At 31.7% G+C, this 22,088-nt stretch overlaps 1 protein-coding gene across 1 annotated transcript; it reads right to left on the bottom strand.

Annotated features, from left to right (window-relative positions):
- Window positions 1–2,843: 2,843 nt before the first annotated feature.
- Window positions 2,844–6,325, bottom strand: LOC134693996 (cerebellin-2-like). The gene is made up of 3 exons (XM_063554978.1): window positions 6,282–6,325; window positions 4,962–5,119; window positions 2,844–3,265 (listed from the first exon to the last, which is right to left on the bottom strand). Exons 1-3 carry the CDS (start codon window positions 6,284–6,286, stop codon window positions 2,865–2,867), a joined length of 564 nt encoding a protein of 187 aa, XP_063411048.1. The 5' UTR covers window positions 6,287–6,325; the 3' UTR covers window positions 2,844–2,864.
- Window positions 6,326–22,088: the final 15,763 nt, after the last annotated feature.

Here is a 22,088-nt window from a genome sequence, read left to right as displayed (position 1 = left end):
TTTTTGTCAATACCATCTATTTGTTACCCACCAGGAGTATTCAACTATTACTTAAAAAACCTGGTAGCATTTCTTGGGGTACGCTCGTTGGAATTTTCACAGAACTTAGGTAAAAATCATATGTGTTTGCTTAATTCGAACATTTTGAACAAAACTTTAATTTCTATTTATAAGTAAGAGCGGAGCCCTTGTTCTATTAACAAATGTTTTTTTTAAGAGTGACAAGAATTTTGAGATCCATTCCTTTTAGTTATGAATTGGTTTTACCCCTACAGTCAGACATGGCATAAACACATCGATGTTTTCTTTGTAATTCATTTTTTTCATTCATTACTCTATGTTATACATTGTTCACCATAAATGACGAATGTATGTAGACGATATTCACTAAAATTAAATTTGATACTGGAAAACAATGCTCAAGGGCTCATCCAATATCAATATACTGACAAAATCTGTGACAAATCAATTTGTTCTGCTTATCGAAATAATGGTCTCTATTAGAGCATTCTTGAATGAAACTTATAGCTAAAGTAGAGCATCTTGATTGAGCATCGTATATTTATCTATGTTTGTAGTTAGCAGTTGTTTAATAATTTGTATCAATAAAATGACATAAACGGTTCTTATTTTTCAGCATCAGATGCGAACTTCGAAGTAGATGTCTCGTCAGTGATCATGTCTGTTGAGAGATGTAGCTAGCTATAAAAAAAGTTTAATCCATTTTTTTCTACCTAAGGAAATGCCTGTACCAATTTGGCGAGTCAAGAATAGTGTAGTTATTTCTCGTTCGTTTGATGTCATTTTGATTTGAAAGTTGATTCAAATCATTTTCGGATGTTCGGGATTTCCCTTTAATATCAAACAATGCCTTATTTGATGTCCCCGTTTTGTTACTTCAACAACTCCTTAACCGTATTGAAATTTTCTCATAATCTTATTTTTTTTTGTGTTTGTCTTTTTCATTTTTAGCCATGGCGTTGTCAGTTTGTTTTAGATATATGAGTTTGACTGTCCCTTTGGTATCTTTCGTCCCTCTATTCTTAACTATTCATTAGTAATGCTTTTGTGCACCTCTTTACATTGTATATATATATATATATATATTTATCGTCTGATTTTTTTGGGGGAATATCCCTTCTTACCAAAGAATGTACTCAGCCGTTGTTTTATTCTTTTCTTTTTGTTTTTTGGGAGGGTGTACATGTGTGTTGCGGCTATTCCATAATGAGTTTGTGTCCGCCTTTTAACCCCTTATTACAATTCATAAATTACAATTTACTGAAAATGTCTCACAAGTATCATCGTAAGATCCAATGTGCACCTCTTTTTTATCAGAATTATTTTCGCAATACCTTCCCCAAATTGCGTGCAAGAAGTAAAATCACAAAAATACTGAACTTAGAGGAAAATCAATTCGGAAAGTCCATAATCACATGGCAAAATCAAATAATAAAATTACATTTGGTACACATTTATACCCCGTTCTACACAGAACGATAAACTCTTTATATGAACTTGATTACTAGCACCCAGAATGTCAGTCTGACTAAAACCACGAGCCCAAATATGTCCACTTGTGTTTGTAGGGACTTTCGGTAGTCAGACGGTCAGCTAATTTACCATATTCTATGAGCATCAAACTTTATAAACTCGCAAATAGGTAAGTCTTAGTACTTGTGATTTTTACCACGTGAACTACCACGTTATATTATGATTCAGCTTGGCTAGCAAGGTTTATATATATTATATACAATCGAGAATGGAAATGGACAAAATGTCAAAGATACAATAAATAATCCGAATAAAGTGCCAGAGATCCTCAACGGTATTTTTTTTTAATTGAAAAAAAAACAAGATTGAAATCCCCTTTGCCCAAATTTTGTAAGTCATAAATGTAATAATAATAAACTGTTGTATTGTATGACTTATGAACACTGAACATAAATCCATTTTAGCTGTAGTTGTTAAAAGTTTTAAAATAGTAAAGATACCGATCTTGAAGGAAAGTTCAAAACGGATATTTTATGAATAAATGACATAATCAAAAGTTCAAACATATCCATGTATCAAACGAAGGGAGACAACTGTCATATTCCTGATCTAAATTTATTTCTTTAAGTTGATATAATAGTGTTGCTTTAGTGTCAGACAAAAGGAGCACTGTGCAAGATATTATATCAAGTATTTTAAATCACATGTTTTCTATATATGCAGAGTCCCTTTGTATCTTTTGCAAAAAGGAAGCCTGCCTATATTCTCAAATAATAAATATTGCAGTTTATGTTATTTGCTATGCATTACACATCTTCGCTAGCCAAGGGTTACGATCCACTTCCCTCCTCCCCACGTGACTTTTATGTTTGTTTCTCTGCGGCATAACAGCCAAAAGTTTTCGAGAGCTTTTAATATAGAAATATGAGGAGGTACTATGAGGTTAAGAAAGATGACACTTCATACACCATCACATCTACACGTTTCAAAACATTGAGTTGGAGGTCTTTGATTGGGTTTTGATGAAGATTTTTGAAAAAGACAACTTTCAATGACTAAAAATCATATGGATGCTTAGTGATGTCATAATTTCAGAAAGTAGTGCTAGTAACAATGATGATATGTAAGTATTTCCGACATTATAAAAGCACGAATTTCATCGTGTTTTATAAATATAGAAATGCGTTTGTAAAAATGTTGCATTTACGATGGGAAAGTATCCATGCATGTAAAGACACTCAAAATGTCTTCCATTAGACAGTTTTTAGATATGAGTGGCCATGTATAGTAAATATCATAAATGAAATTCTTGATTCAATTTTTTTTAATAGTTATCTAATAATTTTGGTTTTTTGTGCTATATATAGCTTTTATAGTTTATAACCGCTGAAAGTTGACCAGCTATCACCAAGCATGTACTGTCCAGTATATCCTTCTAAGACCTTTACGAACACTTTATCATCCTTCTCGATTTCAAGAACAGCATTCTGACTTGATGAGATGTGATTTCCTACAGTGTGTGCCCCTGTATAGTTTTTGGCTATCTGTTTTCCATTTAGAGAGAGGCAAGTAAGGAAATGTTTGCCATTATGAGCAAGGACGGTCCAGGAAAAGATGTAGACACCATCTGAAGGAGGGGTAAATATCCCAGTGGACTTATCGTATCTGTTGCCTACATTTGTCACAACTGTATTGTATACTACAGTATATTTCGCAGGAATGTTTGTTAAAGCAGCTGAATTTTTAGCCATAAACGCAATTTTATCTGGTCCTGATAGAAATTGAAATTTCTATAATACTTTGTGAAAACTGACACTATACAACTGTGTATTAATCAGGGGAAAAAATAGATTAGAAAAGGAAAGAAAAATGGGGAAAGAAAAAACCATCTTGACGCATCCCCTCTAATTCATACACTAGTCATTTAGTGTCCCCGGAACTACGGAGAGTCTTTCATTCCAACCATATGGATGTAAGAACGTAACGCTGATTAATCTGTTTCAGACTTTCTTAGGTCATCTTTATCTTCTTTGGCTGTCCATGACGTTTAAGTTAATTACAGCCTCTGATGCATGATTTTTTTTATAACTTGTTCAAGTTTGGCTTTTAACCAGCTTTCAGCTACTGTGAGAAAAATAAAATCTTACTTTCTTGTTAATTGGACCTGTTGATACGATTTGTAATGCGTTTTTGTTTTGTCGCAGAATGTTTCCTTTATTAGGGTTACGTCTCGTCTCTCTATTTTCAATATATACCAGCTTTAATAAGTGCTTGGCATGACTATAAATTTTCATTTCTGTTATATGAACTAGGAACAAAAACATATTTATCTTGTAAAACATATTCCCATTTTCCATTTAATCTGAAAACAACAAAATCATTTTCATTTATCTGTGTACGTTATTCTATATGTCGGCATTTTGTTCAATTTTGTCAAGTTTTCTGAAATTGTTAAACATGTAACCCCTTATTTTGTGGATTTTGAATTAACGTTGAGTCATAGATCAGATTTATTCGTTCAGTGAATGTTCACTAGTGTTGATATATATATAGGAAGATGTGGTGTGAGTGCAATGTCTTTTGATTAAGTTAAGCTATTTCAATTGATATTTTATAGTGTGTCTATTTTATGTTGTGAATTAACTATTGTTTCAGATAGTGGTTCATAAGTGTTTCTTGTTTCTCACATTTTTTTTTTATATAGATGAGACCGTTGGTTTTCCCATTTGATTGGTTTTAAACATTTCATTTTTGGAACCCTTTTATTGTTTGCTGTTCGGTGTGAGTCAGAGATCCGTGTAAAAGATCGCGAACCTCGCCATGCAGTCATTTTGGTTGATTTAAAATACATACAGTGAAACCTGATTAAACCGAACCATGAATAAACCGGAAACCTGTCTAATCCAAACCTGTTCTGAAGACCAATCATCTCACATTTTATGCATTGTGAACCTGATGAAACCGAATACCTACCAACACCGAACAAAATCTCAAGTCCCGAAAGGGTTCGGTTTAGTCAGGTTTTACTGTATATAAGTAGCAATGCATGTGGTTTTTAATCTGAATTTTATTCTTTTTTTTGGGCTTTTTTGTTATATATTTGTTTGTTTTTGTTCTGATTGAGATTATGACACGGTGATGATGCCTGTATACCTATTTTGAAAATTGTATCTAGTATGTTTGTTTTGCTCACGAATCGTTATAAAAATAATCGAATTTGATGTGACTGTCAAACAAGTGAGAGGTTTAGCACTATAAAACCAGGTTCAATCCACCATTTTCTACATTTAAGAAATCCTGTCCTAAGCAAGGAATATGACAGTTGTTGTCCATTCGTTTGATGTGTTTTATCATTTGATTGTGCCATTTGATTAGGGACTTTCCGTTTTGAATTTTTCTTGGAATTCAGTATTTGTTTTAATTTTACTTTTTGACCTGTAATGACTAATGAATGTTAGATATTATACCTGAATCTCTTCCTTTACAATCACACTTCCCATTATTGTCCTCAACGAGATTAAGTTGGTATTGAATACTCTTCATAAGACCAGCATTTCTGGAGCAGGATTTATGTCCCGTTACCATAAGTGTCATAACACATGTCAGTAGGATAACTTGGAATAAACTGGAAAAAAAATCAAAAAAATGCTGAACTCAGAGGAAAATCTAATTGGAAAGTCCATAATCACATGGCAAAATCAAATGACAAGACACATAAAAAAACCGGATGAAAAACAAGAACTGTCATATTCCTGACTTGGTACAGGCATTTTCAAATGTAGAAAATAGCGGATTAAACTTGGTTTTATTGGCGCGCTAAACCTCTCAATTTTATGACAGTCTCATCAAATTCCGTTATATTTACAATGATGCGAGAACCAAACAGACATAATACAACTAAATAGTCAAAATATGAAAACGAGGCTTGATATCAATTTATGTGTTACATTCATAACAAACTTGTGCTCATTATATGCAATTATTGTATTAAAATTTTGTCTCTGTCAACCAATTTTTTTTTTTTATAACATTCGGGTAGAAAAATTATGATCTACCAAAGACATAGTTTTAATCAAACCGAATCATGTTTTGATTTGTAGCGAAACTAAGAGAGTGTTCATCCGTTTGATATCTGTTTCAAAATAATATGCCTGTCAAAAGTTGATGTGTTTCCTTCGGTTTTAGTTTGTAACCCGGATTTGTTTTCTCTCGACTATCAAATAGCGGTAAACTACTTTTGCCTTTATTTAAGAGTTAATTAAATTCTATAAAATATACAACATGACTTGTGTGTCTAGTTGATAAAAGACCTCAGTCCTGAGCACCTTTCCGAGACACCTCTAGATCCCATAATATATCAGTTACCGCTGTGGATAGTAAACTTAGAATTGATAATAAATAGCAAATACAAAGTCATTTTAAGTATATATATATATGTTCACATTATACAGTAAATGCGAAAATAACAGAAATTAATGGGTCAAACAATAAGGGATTTTGGAAAAAAGGGGGAGGGAAAAAAATTGTTCTGTTCCCAATTACCTATGCTAATGCGTACTTTAGGCTTATAAAAAGTGACATCAGCATTCAGTTACACTAGTGTAGAAACCAAGGCAGGCAATCCCTGTTCAGTTGAAACTCAAACAATACCGAGATTAGATTATAATAGAAAACTGTTTTCTTCAATTTAAAAAGTTTGCTCCCCACTTCCCAGTCTATTTATACACCACTGTCTTATATGAATATATTAAGTAAAAAACAAAACCAAAAATAACAAGCTATCATACCTCATTTCAATATGTTAATTCGGTATCTGAACTAGTGCTCATCAGTTTCCATACATCTGTTCTAATGATAGTTGGGCAATATATCAAGTTTGTTTGATATTATTGCCACGTATGATCCCATGTAAACACGCAAACCTATCATTTTGGTAATTCAAGTTGAAATCAATTCGAAAAAGGAGAAAGTGAAAAAATAACAACACATCAATTAAATACAGTGTTTAATTTTGTGTTTTAGTTGTCAATCCCCTAGTATCGTTTCTATTGTTGATGAGTCTTTTAGGTCAAGATCGGATAGAAGGGTCCAAAAGTTCTTTCCACTTGAAACATATATGTTCTTGTGTTCTCTTTTTTTTTGTTTTTAAAAACTTTTCGTCTTTTTATTTCAATAATATTTATTGTCAATCAAATACAAACAAAACAGACAGAGAATCAAATTTCTAAAAATTTTCGTTGAAATTTTCTCAAAAAGGAATTTTCCGGATGACATAAAATTTGTGTTTCAATTTCATATTTTAGGACTGACATCATATTCACATATTTAGTTCTCTTTTCTGATAAATAAAAGCATTTCTAAATCACAAAGCAAACAATTGTTATAATATGACTAAGAACATAATATTCTACATCTTCAATTTTGTATCCTTTTACAAGATTTTTAAGACATGTTCTCATTGACCGCTATAATACATATCTCGGCAGTATATAAATGAGGATATTTAAAAAAAATTAGGACATACTAGAATTTAACGAGGTTGCAATTTTTAAGTTGTTTTTTTAGCTTATTAAGATTCTTTCTATTTTATTTTAACCAGGACTTAGGAATCTACGACGATAAAGTTTCCAGACAAACAATAAAGATGTTGTGTCCATACCTTTAAGATCACCTAGGGTAAGCCCCAAAAAGGCATATGAGGTACCGTTCTGCAATTATACTTTTGATTAATCGTCTAAAAACTGTTCACATTTTTAACTTCTACAAAATCTTTCCTGCTGACTAAAACACTAAAACTAAATTGCCAGGATTTTTCATATTTTTAGGTACTTTACATAATTAGTCTTTAGTGTGGATCTCGAATTTATGATAGTTACAAGAGACTAAATTGTTTTCTGATTATATGAAATTGTAAATATATTGGTATTTCTTTGCTTTTTATTAACAATATGGAATGTCAGCTTTTAGATAATTACATAGTTTCTTAATTAAGCTTTTTGACCCAGCTTGTAATGGAAGAATAGCTTTCATGTATTTGGCCATGCACAATAACACTTTGGCAAAGAGTTACATATATTATTTATTTTCCTGAAATACACATCGGGAAATGCCCGAGTTCACCAAATTGGTACAGTTTAACCCATTAAAAGTTGAGTCCACATATATATATATATATATCGACAAACACGAGTATGAACATATTCTCCATCGTTTGCCTAATGAAATCCCAACCCCTTGGACGCATAGTTCAGAACGGATTCGACCATACTATTGAATAAAAAAACATGGTTGACTTGGAACAATGCATACTCTTTTCATTGAGTTGATCAAATATGATATAGCTCTGGCTCATTGTTGCGCTTTGAGTTTGACGAAATTTACCATTGAAATGTTGTTTTTTTTAATTTTTTTATCCAACAAGTTTTATGTCTGCTATTTTGTATAGTTGTTAATCCATCAAATTATCATGTAAAGCCTCCTGGTAGATGTACCAAGCTTGATAATACTTGTCAAATCATTTATTTTTAATTGATATCTTCTTCACCAAAATATATTAATGCTTTATTTTTTCAATCAATGCTGTTAAACTTAATTCTCCTTTAAAATATCTTGTATTATATATGTATTGTTCAATCCAGAGAAAACTATTGTTTGAGGGTCACCTTTGTACATTCGTGATAAATTTCCCAAAAAAAAATTAATCCTGTGTAAATGGTATACTAATACCATTCTGGAAAAACCACATCTCAGTTTGCTCAATTAATTGTTGTACATCATAACAGTCCCACAGTATATATGTTCAATTGATTTCAGTTCAGTCTTACAAAAAGTACAATATAGGTTTTGCACTACCCCCATTTTGTTTAAAAACTTATTTGTTGCCAGAATTTTATGATTTATTCTATACTGAAGCCATTGTAGCTTAGTATGTTTTTGTAATAGCAAATGGTAGTTGAAAAATCTTTTTCCAGTTTTGATGTTCTAAAACTAAAATTTGCTTCCAATCTTTTTACTCCTGTAGGAACAGTGTTGTTTTTGTTTAGCACCAAATACAAATCTTTAGATCCCTTTTTGCTTTTGAGAATGGTCTTAATAACTGATGGTATGAAAGGTGATACTAGTTTATAATCTCCCCTATTAATTTTTTTGGAAGTCTTACCATTTTCTACATTTGAAAATGCCTGTACCAAGTCAGGAATATGACAGTTCTTGTCCATTCGTTTTTGATGCGTTTTGTTATTTGATTTTGACATGTGATTATGGACTTTCCGAATAGATTTTCCTCTAAGTTCAGTATTTTTGTGATTTTACTTTTTAGTTAGCATATAAATTATGCTATTATATTTAGTATATTTCATGATGTCTATATTCATCTGACAACACCCCTGAAATTGATAAAAATATAGAAAGGTATCATTCTCCCCAACAATATCATGTACATTTAGAATTCACTCACTATGCCAGTCTTTAAAAAAAACACTGGTTTGTTGTCATTTTGGACAAGATTATTCATCCAAATTGGACTGGAAAGAAAATATTCCCAGTTGTGAAAATTCATTTATTTTTCAATTATCATTTGCCAAGCACCAAGTACGTCTTTCCAAAATATATTTCTAAGACTTTGCTGTAGTTGCTTTACATAGCTATTACCACAACTAAATAATCTATCTTTATCAACTTATGACAAAAATATATTTCGCCATTTACAATCGTTTTTAGCTCACCTGGCCTAAAAGGCCATGTGAGCTTTTCTCATCACTTGGCGTCCGTCGTCGTCGTCGTCGTCTGTCGTCGTTAACAATTTTTCAAACATCTTCTCCTCTGAAACTACTGAATGGATATGAATGAAACTTTGCATGATTGTTCCTTAGTATATCCTGCACAAAATGTGCGCTTCGATTTTTGATCCGTCAAAAAACATGGCCGCCGTTACTTAAAATAGAACATAGGGGTCAAATGCAGTTTTTGGCTTATATCTCAAAAACGAAAGCATTAAGAGCGAATCTGACATGGGGTAAAAATGTTCATTAGGTCAAGATCTATCAGCCCTGTAATTTTCAGATGAATCAAACAAACCATTGTTGGGTTGCTGCCACTTAATTGGTAATTTTAAGGAAATTTTGCAGTTTTTGGTCATTATCTTGAATATTATTATAGATAAAGATAAACTGTAAACAGCAAAATTGATCAGCAAAGTAAGATCTACAAATAAGTTAATATGACCAAAATTGTCAATTGACCCCTTAAGGGGTTATTGTCCTTTAATGACAATTTTTCACAATTTGTTTACGTGAGTCTGTATTTATGTATGCCGACATACGACAAAATTATTTTTTATGTCTACCTGTGCGAATTTCAAACGCCCTATTTTACACCAGTAATGAAAACCTTCTATCATGTATGGGTAGACTTTACATAGATAAATTCACCCGTATTTGACGTGAAACTGTTCTTATGTATCCCGTCATACTTTGAACCACACCATTATTTTATTTATTATTATTACTTTTACTGTTAAGTCTGGTTTTGTTATATCAACTTTACGTAAGTCTTCATTTATGTATGCCGTCATACGACAAAATTATTTTTATGTCTACCTGTGCGAATTTCAAACGCGCATTTTAAACCAGTAATGAAACCTTCTATCATTATGGGTAGACTTTACATAGATAAATTCAGCCGTATAAGAAAAGCAAAACGAGAATGTTAATTTTTTTGTGCTTCTTTGTTACATTTGTTGTTTATGTAGAGATATTAAGATGATAACACAATATTGACTGTTGCACCCCTATTTTTGACATTTTTACTCTTTGAGTATGTTTGTTTTGTTCATGCATCGTTGACAATTTAATGGAATTTGATGCGACTGTCATATAAGTGAGAGGTTTAGCTAGCTATAAAACCAGGTTCAATCCACCATTTTCTACATTAGAAAATGCCTGTACCAAGTCAGGAATATGACAGTTGTTACCCATTCGTTTGATGTGTTTGGACTTTTGATTTTGCCTTTTGATTTTTGATTTTCCTTTTTGAATTTTCCTCGGAGTTCGGTATTTTTGTGTTTTTACTTTTTTCATCATATTTGCTAACTTTAAAAAATCTTCGCCTCTGAAACTACTGAATGGATTTGGTTAAAACTTAGCATGATTGTTCCTAAGATTATCCTGCACAAAATGTGTGCTTTGATTTTTGATCCGTCAAAATAAATGGCCGCCGTTACATAAAATAGAACATAGGGGTCAAATGCAGTTTTTGGCTTATATCTAAAAAACGAAAGCATTTAGAGCAAATCCGACATGGGGTAAAAATGGTCATTAGGTCAATACCTATCAGCCCTGAAATTTTCAGATGAATCAAACAACCAATTGTTGGGTTGCTGCCACTTTATTGGTAATTTTAAGGAAATTTTGCAGTTTTTGGTCATTATCTTGAATATTATTATAGATAAAGATAAACTGTAAACAGCAAAAATGATCAGCAAAGTAAGATCTACAAATAAATTATTATGACCATATTGTCAATTGACCCCTTAAGGGGTTATTGTCCTTTAATGACAATTTTTCACAATTTGTTCATCATATTTGCTAACTTTAAAAAATCTTCTCCTCTAAAACTCCTCAACTAAATTCAACCAAACTATAACTGAATGATCAGTAGGGTGTATAAAATAAAGTTTGTGCTTTATTATTTATTTCGTCAAAACACATGGCCGTCATGGCTAAAAATAGATCACAGGGTAAAATGCAGTTTTTGGCTTATATCTCAAAAACTCCAGCATTTAGAGCAAATAAGACAAGATGTTAAAGTATTTATTAGGTCAAGGTCTACCTGTCCTGAAATTTTCAGCCGAATTGGATAACTGGTTTTTCAGGTATAATGCCCATGAATTGATAATTTTAAAGAAATTTTGCAGTTTTTGGTTATTATCTTGAATACTATTATAGATACAGATAAACTGTTAATAGCAAAAATGTTAAGCAAAGTAAGATCTACAAATAAGTTTATTTGACCAAAATTGTCAATTGACCCCTTAAGGAGTTATTGCCCTTTAAAGACTTTTTTCACAATTTGTTCATCATGTTGACTTACTTTAAAAATCTTCTCCTTTGAAACCGCTGTATCAATTTCTTAGGCTAAATGAGTTTCAGAGTATCTAGTATAAATTTTATATTTCATTTCCTTGTATGTCAAGAAACATAGCTCCTATGACTAAAATAGAACATAAGAGAAAATGATTTTGTTTTTGCTTTTGAAGAAAATAGGACGATTCAAAGAACATTTAAATAAATTAAAAAGCCAAAATAATCATTGATGAGAGATTTAACCAAAAACATTAAGGTGAGCGATTCAGGCTCTTGAGAGCCTCTTGTTCAAAAATCTTCTGATCCAAGTACATTTCAAAGCAATTTTAAAAGCATGGATTAGGTAGTGACAATATTAAATGATTTAAAATTGGCAACATAAGTGTCTTTACAACAGAAATTCGACCAATAACAGTAATGTTACGTCTAGACCATTGTTTGACTAGTCTTTTTATTTTTACTATATTTTCATCATAATTGATTTTAACTAGTTTATATAAATCAACATTAAAATTAACACCCAATGATTTAAAGGATGTGCTTCCCCTAGTAAGATTATGATTTGTACAAAGTGTCTCTGAGCTGTACTTTCAATCCAAATTACATGAGTTTTCGAAAATTTTATATTCAAACCAGAAATTTGAGCAAACCAATCTAGGCCTCATTTAAAGATTCTTCACTACCATCTAAAAGTAGTGATGTATCGTCAGCAAACTGTGAGAGTTTTTGTTCAACATGAAGAACTTTGATTCCATTTTTTTAGTTGTTATTTCTTATTTTTAACCCTAAAATTTCTGCCCAAAAAATGAAAAGATGAGGCGATAATGGATCACCTTGCCTACAACCCCATTCAACAGGGAAAAAGTCTGAAAGATTCTCTCCATGAATGACTGCTGAATTAATGTTTAAATAGAGCACAATCACCCAATTTATATTAGAATCGCCAAAATAAAAAAAAATCGAAACATTTTAAAAGAAATTCCCATGGAGGGAATCAAAGGCTTTTTCGAAATCTATCAACAATAAAAGGCCTGGTATATCATTATCTTCCGTATATTCCATGATATCATAGATCAATCTTAAATTTTCCCTAATATATCTTCCACTCATAAAACCTGTCTGATCAGTTTCAATAAGTTTAGTCAACACTGTTCTAAATCTTCTTGCTATAACCCCAGAGCCAATTTTATAGACAGTATTAAGCAAAGATATAGGGCATAGTTTTTAAAAAGATTTCTAGGTCTGTTACACTATGGAAGACATGTTATTATCCCCTGTTTTTGAGTAACAGAAAGTTCCCCTTTATCATAACCTGCATTCAAGGATCTAACAACAAAATATTTTAAGTCAGGCAATACAAAAATTTAAAAAATCGCTTCAAAAAACATTTGATCCCGGCGTTTTATTGCTTTTCATTCTTTTTAAAGTTTCACCAGCTTCATTAACAGATATTTCACATTCTAGTTTATCTTGTTCATCTAAAGATAACGTTCTAACATTTACATTTTGTAGACTATTTTCAATATATTTAGGTTTCAACATCTCTGCTTGTGTACAAATTTTCATAAAATATTTTAACCTGTTTCAGTATTTCTTTTTGGTTAGTTACAATATCACCATTTTCTTTTTCAACCTTTGGAATAATCTTGCTGGTAAAATTCTTAGATTCCAGTCCACAAAAATAACTTGTGGGTTTTTCTCCCTCTTCTATCCACTGAATTCTGGATCGAACTATTTTACCATGCATTTTTTCCTTTCTTAATTTTTCTAGTTCATTTTTTGGTCTTCCAATTGCTGTATAGAACCTGAGTTTACATTTTCTTCTAAAATATTAATGTCATCTTTTAATGCTTTTTCCCTTTTATCTCTTGCCTTCTTTTTGAAGCTAGAGTATGAGATAGTTTTGTCCCTCACCTCCATTAATAGAGTTTCCAAAAAAAGCTGACTATTAATTGTAAAATGAAGATTATCATTATTCACTTCATTAATATTGTCAAAATTATATGCCAAGGCTGCATACTGTTTTTTTAACTTCCAAATCTTTTCCTTGATAACATTAACATAGTCGGCATCATACAACAAAGAATTATTGAACTTCCATAAACCTTTCCTCCTAGTGAATGGATTCAATTCAAATTCAAGAATAATTCTAGAATGATCCGAGCTGTAACTTGGTTCTACACAGCAATTTTTCAAAAATGACAAAATGTTTTCAGAAAATAAGAAAAAATCAATCCTAGCTTGTTTGAAAGGTGATTTTTGTTATCCAAGTGTATCTACACAGGTCAAGAAAAAGTTCTCTTTAGGGGTCAACTAGAGATCTATCGTCGATCAATTCTAATAGTTTGTCTCTAGCATTAGGATTATTTATGTGTAAATAATTATTACAATCTAAATTTGGTTTTAACACCAGGTTAAAATCTCCACAGATAATAAAACACTCATTTTCAAAATCATCAATAATTGACATAATATGCTCATTAAAAATGTCCCTTTGTTCTTTAAGTACTTTCCACACAATTTTTTTTAAACATAATTGCTACACCTCTTGAATTTGAAGAAAAGGATGAAAAGTAGCATTCATTTCCCCATAACGTTCTTATACTATTTTCTTTCTCCACTGTGAAATGAGTGTCTTGTAGACAGTAAATGTTATGGTTTCCAGATTTAAAAAAAATAAATATATCCCTCCTTTTAGATAAATCACCCAGACCCTGACAGTTAACAGACAGTATCTTTAAAGAGCCCATAGTGGTTTGAAATATGTGTACATCATCATTTCATATAGACTTGCATTTTTATATATAATTATCCTTTAATACATTCAAATGAGACACAAAGACATATACACAAAGATTTGCTCAAAACATCTAGATATGGTGGTATGAAAATTTTCAACATACATGTATTACCAAGCTTCGTTCAGGGACCAACAGTGTATTTCAATACTTGAAAGACATTCAATTCATAGAAAAAATATAATTAACAGACAAGAAAAGTGGTTAAAAAATATAAATATTTCAATATGTTTTGCCACATTGTAGTTGGAATTTGTCAGTTTTTGCAGTTTGCTTTATATGATACCAACATAATGATAGTTCATGAGAAAAAATTTAGATTATCCGTACCAAATAAAAAATGTTAATATGTATTGTAGAAAGAAATCAAATAGTGAACATGATCTATAGTTAAAAGAGAGATAACTCTGATATTTTATACAAAGAAAGGGAGATACGCACAAATATTTAGTCAAATATCAACAATGAACTATACAATTCTCAAAACTGTCCCTGAGGTCTAAGTCCTAATTAGATAAGATATATTTCCCTTGTTGTACTCTGTAATGAATGTCATCATATAGTCCAAATGTCAGCTAAAGTCCTGCAGGTCCTGCAAGTCCACAATTGAAGTACCAGGCAGACTCAAATTCGTCAGTTTTTCTAAGTCTCTCAATTAAACTCATGTTTCTTTGAGTAACATCATCCACAAAACTTATTTAACTGGTCAAATATTTCCTACATCTCATAATTCGACGCTTAACATCACTACTGAATAGCTTAACAATAACTGGATAGAGCCTTTTTTCCATAAAGTCTTTTCTAAGATCTTGTTCATCCTTCCTTGGATTTTTTTTTATTTTAATGTCATTTTTTTCTCGAGTACTGCTCGTTGTAATTGCTGCTTAAATAAACCATTCTTGAAAGTCGACTTGTTTCATTTAAGTCTCTTCTAATTGTTGTATTGGAATACTGTATAGCATGTATCTTATTCTTTAGGTCTTCATTTTCTATAGATAAAGCATCAATTTTTCCTGCATTTCTGTAAATATTGACATTGCAATTTCCTATATGAACTCCTTTTACGGCTAAAACTGTACCACTTTTACTATGAAGTTTTGAAAAAAATGTATTCCTAGAACTTCTCAAACTAACTCTATTTTTTTTAACTACCCCTACCTCCAATGAAAGGTTACCACAGATTCCAATGTAAACAATATGCAGATGTTAATTTACTGGTAACATTCCCAAATTATGTCTCTGTGAGATGGAACACAGTGAGCATAACTGGGAACCAGTATGTAAACAAAATTAATTTTGTATGAATATTCAAGATCTCCCAAAAACAGGCGTGGTTTGCGAAGCAGCTGTATTTACAAAGTGCAACCTTTAGCATCTTCCACTTTTTCATCAATCTTATTTTGTACAGTTATTTCAAATTCATTTATCAGCCTTTTGACAATTAAAGTAACTACTTGCTCAAGATCAATAGTTTTAATCAGATCTTTTGTTACTCTATCAAGGTCCTCTCTCCTTGTCAAACCTTCAAGTTTGATTTTAATTTCATCTATATCCTTTTGAAAGTTTATTATGCCAGATAAGTCTAAACTATTGTTTGATTCATTAGACACGTCTGAATGGGTTCGTTTTCTAGGTGATGATTTATTCTTACATCCCAGCTCCTTTGTTCTAACAGGGGTCACTGGTATTAAAGAGATAATCGTAACTGAAATTACGATTATCCCAATATGGCGACGGTAGATATAGGTAAAATCTTTACACTCATTTTTCTTAAAAGTAGCATATTTTTGTCAATAGTTACTCAGCTGCAAGGTTTATCTATACCATTTCATCATATTTGAATCGTCACGGTGCACTGGAATTGTCTAAGCGCTTTGAAAATTGCCGTTGAACAATTCGGGATGATAATCGTAACTCGGAAAAAAAGATAATCGTAATTATGGTATTTAAAAATAAAAAGATAATATTAACTGGAAAGTGTTTCATTGAAATTGACACTAAAAACGTATGTCAGATAGCATGTTATGAAATTATGGCGATGAACTATTTATTAAACGTTCCAACATCTTATGACATTTCTGTTTATGCATATATTATTAATAGCTTTTATGAAAACAGCTACATAATAGTATATCATAAAATTGGAAGGGTGAACAAGCTTCAAGAAATTTGAAAATGAGGAAAACACGAACTATTTTAATATACAGAAATTTCAAAGAACTAGGTATGCTACAAAATATTTGTTTTTTTTTCAGTCCGTCAAATGCTTCGTAAGACTATAGATAAGGATAATATTAACAAAAAACAAAAGTAACAATCAACAAAATTAACAATAAACAAAAGTAACAAAAAACGAATACTACGAATACTTTATTTCTCATAAAGCTACACTTACATAGTTATAGAGAACATACATAAATATAACTGTAAGGTACAATTTTTACAAGCATGTGAACAATTCAATGAAATTAAATAGGAGGACTATGTATGTCTTTATTTTCAAAACCCCACATTTTTTATCCATATATCAATATTGGTAAAACCATTTTGTCAAATATATCAAGTTGACAGTCTATTGACAAATTGTTTTGTCTACCTTTTTTTTAAAACACTATTCATAGCTTTTGTGACTTGTTCTTTTAAATATTTTTTATTTGATAAAAAGGATCCACTCCTAGAAAAAAAACACCTAAATATTTGTATTCTTTTACAATTTCAATGTCGTTACAATTAAGTGTGAACTTGAGATTTGCTTGCATTCTGCCTCTCGAAAAGATCAAAACTTAAGTTTTATTTGTATTTATTTTCATTTATCATTCTTCACAATATTCGTAAAATGTATAAAACATGTATTGTAGATCAGTGCTATTTTCTGCTAATAAAACAGTATCATCTGCATATAAAAGTAAAAAATAATTTCAAAAATACTCTCAGCTCATTTTCGATTTCTTGTGATATAAATTTCAAGCTTATTACGTTTTTCTTTTCAAAAAAAGTTTGAAGATCATTTAAAATATGAAAAACAAAGCAGGTGAAAGGTTTTCCCCTTGCCGCACCCTCATCTCACAAGGAAAGAAATCATATGTTTTACCTTGATTTATTATACGAGATTTTGCATAATTATACATACTCTGAATAACACGAAAAAATTTCCCCATTTACTTCACTCTGCAATGATTTGAACAGAAGTAAGTTTCGCTGTAGAGAGTCAAACGCCTTTTCAACAAAGGTAACAATAAACTGGTAACTAGATAGATCCTTTACCATCTAAACTGTTTAAAAGAAGGCGTTTAAAGAAACGTCCTAAATACATGAGTATTTGATCAAAAAAATTGAATTTAATTTTTAAAATCATATATTATATCAGTATAAAATAGAAAAAGTGAATTCAAGGGAAAAATATGGACGGCTATATTTATTGAATTATAAGAAAAAGGGAAATATGAACACGAAATCCACTAATGTAGTTATAAAGTTATTGACGGAAAATTTTGTTCATTTCGCACAGAAATCTGACTTCCATTTTGAGCAATGAATTGAAAGGATTGCACTTTTAGGATATGAGATATAGCTAATCCATCCTTTTTCTCACCCCCCCCCCAAAAAAAAAAACAAAAACAAACAAACTTAAACGCGCACACAACATTGAAACTTTGATAAAAATATCTACTTACCACAACAACTGCTTCATTTTCCATATCTTTAACAGGATATGTATATATCAAAAGGTTATGCACATTGTTGTTAGCATAAATAGAGATATATAGGTAAATTTATCCTAGATATTAACCTGCAAGTTTATTTATTTATTTGTATATGCACCAATGTCATCGTTAAACTGGGCATTTGCATTTTCAACACACAAAATACCATAGAAATGCCGAAAGACACATATATTATGTTTCAGTTACTATTATCCGATAAAGAAAATTACGATTATCAAAGAAGAAAAATACCATAGAGTTACGATTATCATCCCGAATTTTTCAACTGCTATGTTCACAGTGCTAAGACAATTCAAGTGCACCGTTACGAATCAGATATGATGTAATGGTATAGATAAACCTTGCAGCTGAGTAACTATTGACAAAAATATGCTACATTTAAGAAAAATGAGTGTAAAGATTTTACCTATATCTACCGTCGCCATATTGAGATAATCGTAATTGCAGTTACGATTATCTCTTTAATACCAGTGAGGGGTGATCTAAGCCGGATCGTCCCTACACGTGACGCCATGATAGAGAAGAACAATGTCCAGTTCACCATACTTTGATGAATCAGCGTTGAAGCAAACGTTGACTTTGGATGCGGAATGGTCCAAATTAGGAAAATTTCCACTGTGTCGTCACATTACATGTGCTCGAGAAAAATGGTGATGCAAGCTTCTAAATGAAGCAGGCATTTTTTGATTGGCTAAGTATTCGTAGAAGGCGGGGCTTAATACTCGACAGAAAATCGCCTAAATCATATAATTTATCCATTACTTTTAACTATTTTTCGATAATTACCCTAATTTGGACCATTCCGCATCCAAAGTCAACGTTTGCTTCAACGCTGATTCATCAAAGTATGGTGAACTGGACATTGTTCTTCTCTATCATGGCGTCACGTGTACAACGACGCATGAATATTTAATGAGATTGACCGGAGTAATCTGCCCTTGTCGAAAGTAATGTAAAATAAAGTAATGTAGTTGCGCATTTATAACATCTGTCAAGATATATCTAGGTTAATTATATATCTGGTATTTGAAGCAATAATTTGGGAAAATTTGCAGTTTGTACATTGCATTTGTTCAGAACATATTAATTCAAAACAATGAAAAGCTGAGAAATAACAATGATCGTTGTTCGTTTTGTTCTTTTTATGTGCATATTCACGTTTTGTCTTGCAAAAGTGAATATTGAAAAACGAAATTAATCAATACAAAAGACAGAAAAATTATACCAAGCAGTTAAAAATTGACGACAGAAACAGCTCTATCATATATTGCCTATATTACTTTTTGTTGCATGCTTGAATCATGTTGCTATGATAATTATAACAAAAACAAATAGACAGAAAATTTTAGAAGAATCGTGCTACCCACAAAATGAATTTGCAAGAGATGCACTGATGATAAACAAATTTCCACTATCTATTCTCTCCATTTTATTGTGTCTTACCAGGAATGGGGATTAAAAGAGTGACGAAAGATACCAAAGGGACAGTCAAACTCATAAATCGAAAATAAACTGACAACGCCATGGCTAAAATGAAAAAGACAAACAGACGAACGGGAAACTCCACACTTAAAGTTCGGTAAGTGCCATATATGGCCCCAATTATAAAGTTCATGGTTACAAGACAATAATTGTTTTAAGTTGCCTTAAAGACATGTGAGAAAGTTAAACAGAGCTGTTTTTGTTAAAGTTTAATTCTAACACGTTGAGTTTTACATCCCAAAAAGTCAAGATAAGGGATTTTGGTGAAATTTGACAAAATCGGCTGGATATCAACCAAATAAAGGACCAACAAACATAGAGCGCAGGCGTCGACAAGCTTATAATATTCAAGCAAGACATGTTAAATGTCTTCACAAACATTATTGTAAAAGATCGTTGTTGTCGACGTATGCGCTCTATGTTTCCTGTCAAATAAGTTTTGGAAATTTATCCATTTTCATTGATTTTTTCTTTTTAGGACCTTATCGAACATACTCCGTTACGACAAAAGAGACGATTTTTCGTTCCTTATTGTTAATTTTCAATTTTTAGACGATGATGTTCCTTTGGCACCATCTTACGGTGTTTATATATCACAACTTGTTCGCTATGCCCGGGTGTGTTGTGACTTTTTTTTAATTTTAACGACGCAACCTATGTATTACTGGTAAATTATCAAACCAGGGATATCGTTACCATAAATTACTTAAATCTTTACTAAATTTTTCAATAGATATAAAGATTTGGTTTTGAAGTTTGGTTGTAACTTTTTTCAAACGGGATAGCACATCCTCATTTTTACGGAAATGTTGTTAACCGTGCCCGGAAATTTAGAAATGATCCGTGTAAACTTGTCGCTCCTTGATATAAACTTATTCTAAAAGGTTACCTATTCAACACTGTAATAAGATCATTGAATATTGTTTTTATTGGAAAAAATATTGATTGTGTTATCAGTAGATTAAAAACTAACTAAATATAACTAGTATGTTATCTACAATCTGTCGATACCTGTAAATTGGCATTGCACAAGGTTATGTTTTTCTCTTGCTGTTAATGACGTCTTTATACTAAATCCATTGGGTGTAGGATGTGTACGGATTGACAGTTAAGTCTTAGATGCATGATGTTTGAATGTTGTTAGTGGCTTTGAACTAGCTGTCAGATAACTGCGAGTACTCTCAGATCTGTTCATTGTGTCTTTTTGTGTCGGGATGTATAAGTACCCGGCTTCGGCCACTTGTATTTTTGTCCATCTGATGAGTTAATCCTTTTTCAACTAATTCTTATAGTTCGTTCTTATGTTGTACTGTTATACCACTGTTAGGAGTCCCGCTAGCATGTTTAACCCCGCGACATTATCTATGTATGTGACTGTCCGAAGTCAGGAGCCTGTAATTTAGTGGTTGACGTTTGTTTATGTGTAACATATTTGTTTTTCTTTATTTTTTTACATAAATAAGGCCGTTTGTTTTCTCGTTTGAATTGTTTTACATTGTCTTATTGGGGCCTCTTATAGCTGACTATGCGGTGTTGGCTTTGCTCATTGTTGAAGGCCGTACGGTGACCTATAGTTGTTAATGTCAGTGTCATTTTGGTCTTTTATGGATAGTTGTCTCATTGGCAATCATACCACATCTTATTTTAAAAAAAATCCGATATCATTTGTGAAACAGTTTTTCCATAACGGTCAACCAACTCGTGATGGCGTCCGTAAAATTTACGAAGGGATGATTTGAAATTCACCATTTGGAACTCTTGGTTTAATAGCTTCCTTGTGAGCAGCAACCCTCTATAAAAAAATTAGGATAGGAAATGCAAGCACGGGAATATCGTATCAATTGGGATATATATATCCCGTATATGCAGGTGCTGCTGGAATGATGCTACTTAGAAATGCAATGTTCACAATTGGAAAGCTGAAATCATCTCTTTTGTCGTAAAGTGTTGTTTTCAACCGACTCTCAAGATATGAGGCCGACTTAACTGTATCTGTAGTTTTCTTTATCTCTAGTTCGATGGGATACATGCGTTTCACATAGTCACCAAATTTTGAATTATTTAATAAATGAACATCATCTATATAGCGGAAAGTAGAGTTAAAGGATATCGCTAACTTCTTATCGTTCTTCCGAAGAAGTTCCTAAATGAAGCCAGCCTCATAACAAGTCGATAAGAAGAGGGGGACAATTGTTCCCATTGGAATGCCGAAAGTCTTTTGAAAAACACGTCCCCCGAACGTAACAAATATGTTGTCAATCAAGAAATCAAGCAAATTGATATCAGTTTCAGATAGTTTTTTGTTTGAATGAGAGTGATCCTTTACAAAGTAGGATTTATCCCTCCCTAAGACAAGATACGTTATCTACGTTGGCCATTCTTTTTTATGAAGCAAAGCAATACCAACTCTTTCAATTTGACGTTTAGTTTGAAATGTGGAATACTTGTGAACAGAGTAGAAAAGTCTAATGCATTAATAATGTTACAAGATGAAAGAGAGTTAAAAT

The sequence above is a fragment of the Mytilus trossulus genome, chromosome 13 (genome assembly GCF_036588685.1).
Source record: "Mytilus trossulus isolate FHL-02 chromosome 13, PNRI_Mtr1.1.1.hap1, whole genome shotgun sequence".
NCBI lineage: Eukaryota > Metazoa > Mollusca > Bivalvia > Mytilida > Mytilidae > Mytilus > Mytilus trossulus.
This window is presented reverse-complemented; position numbering and strand designations above follow the sequence as displayed.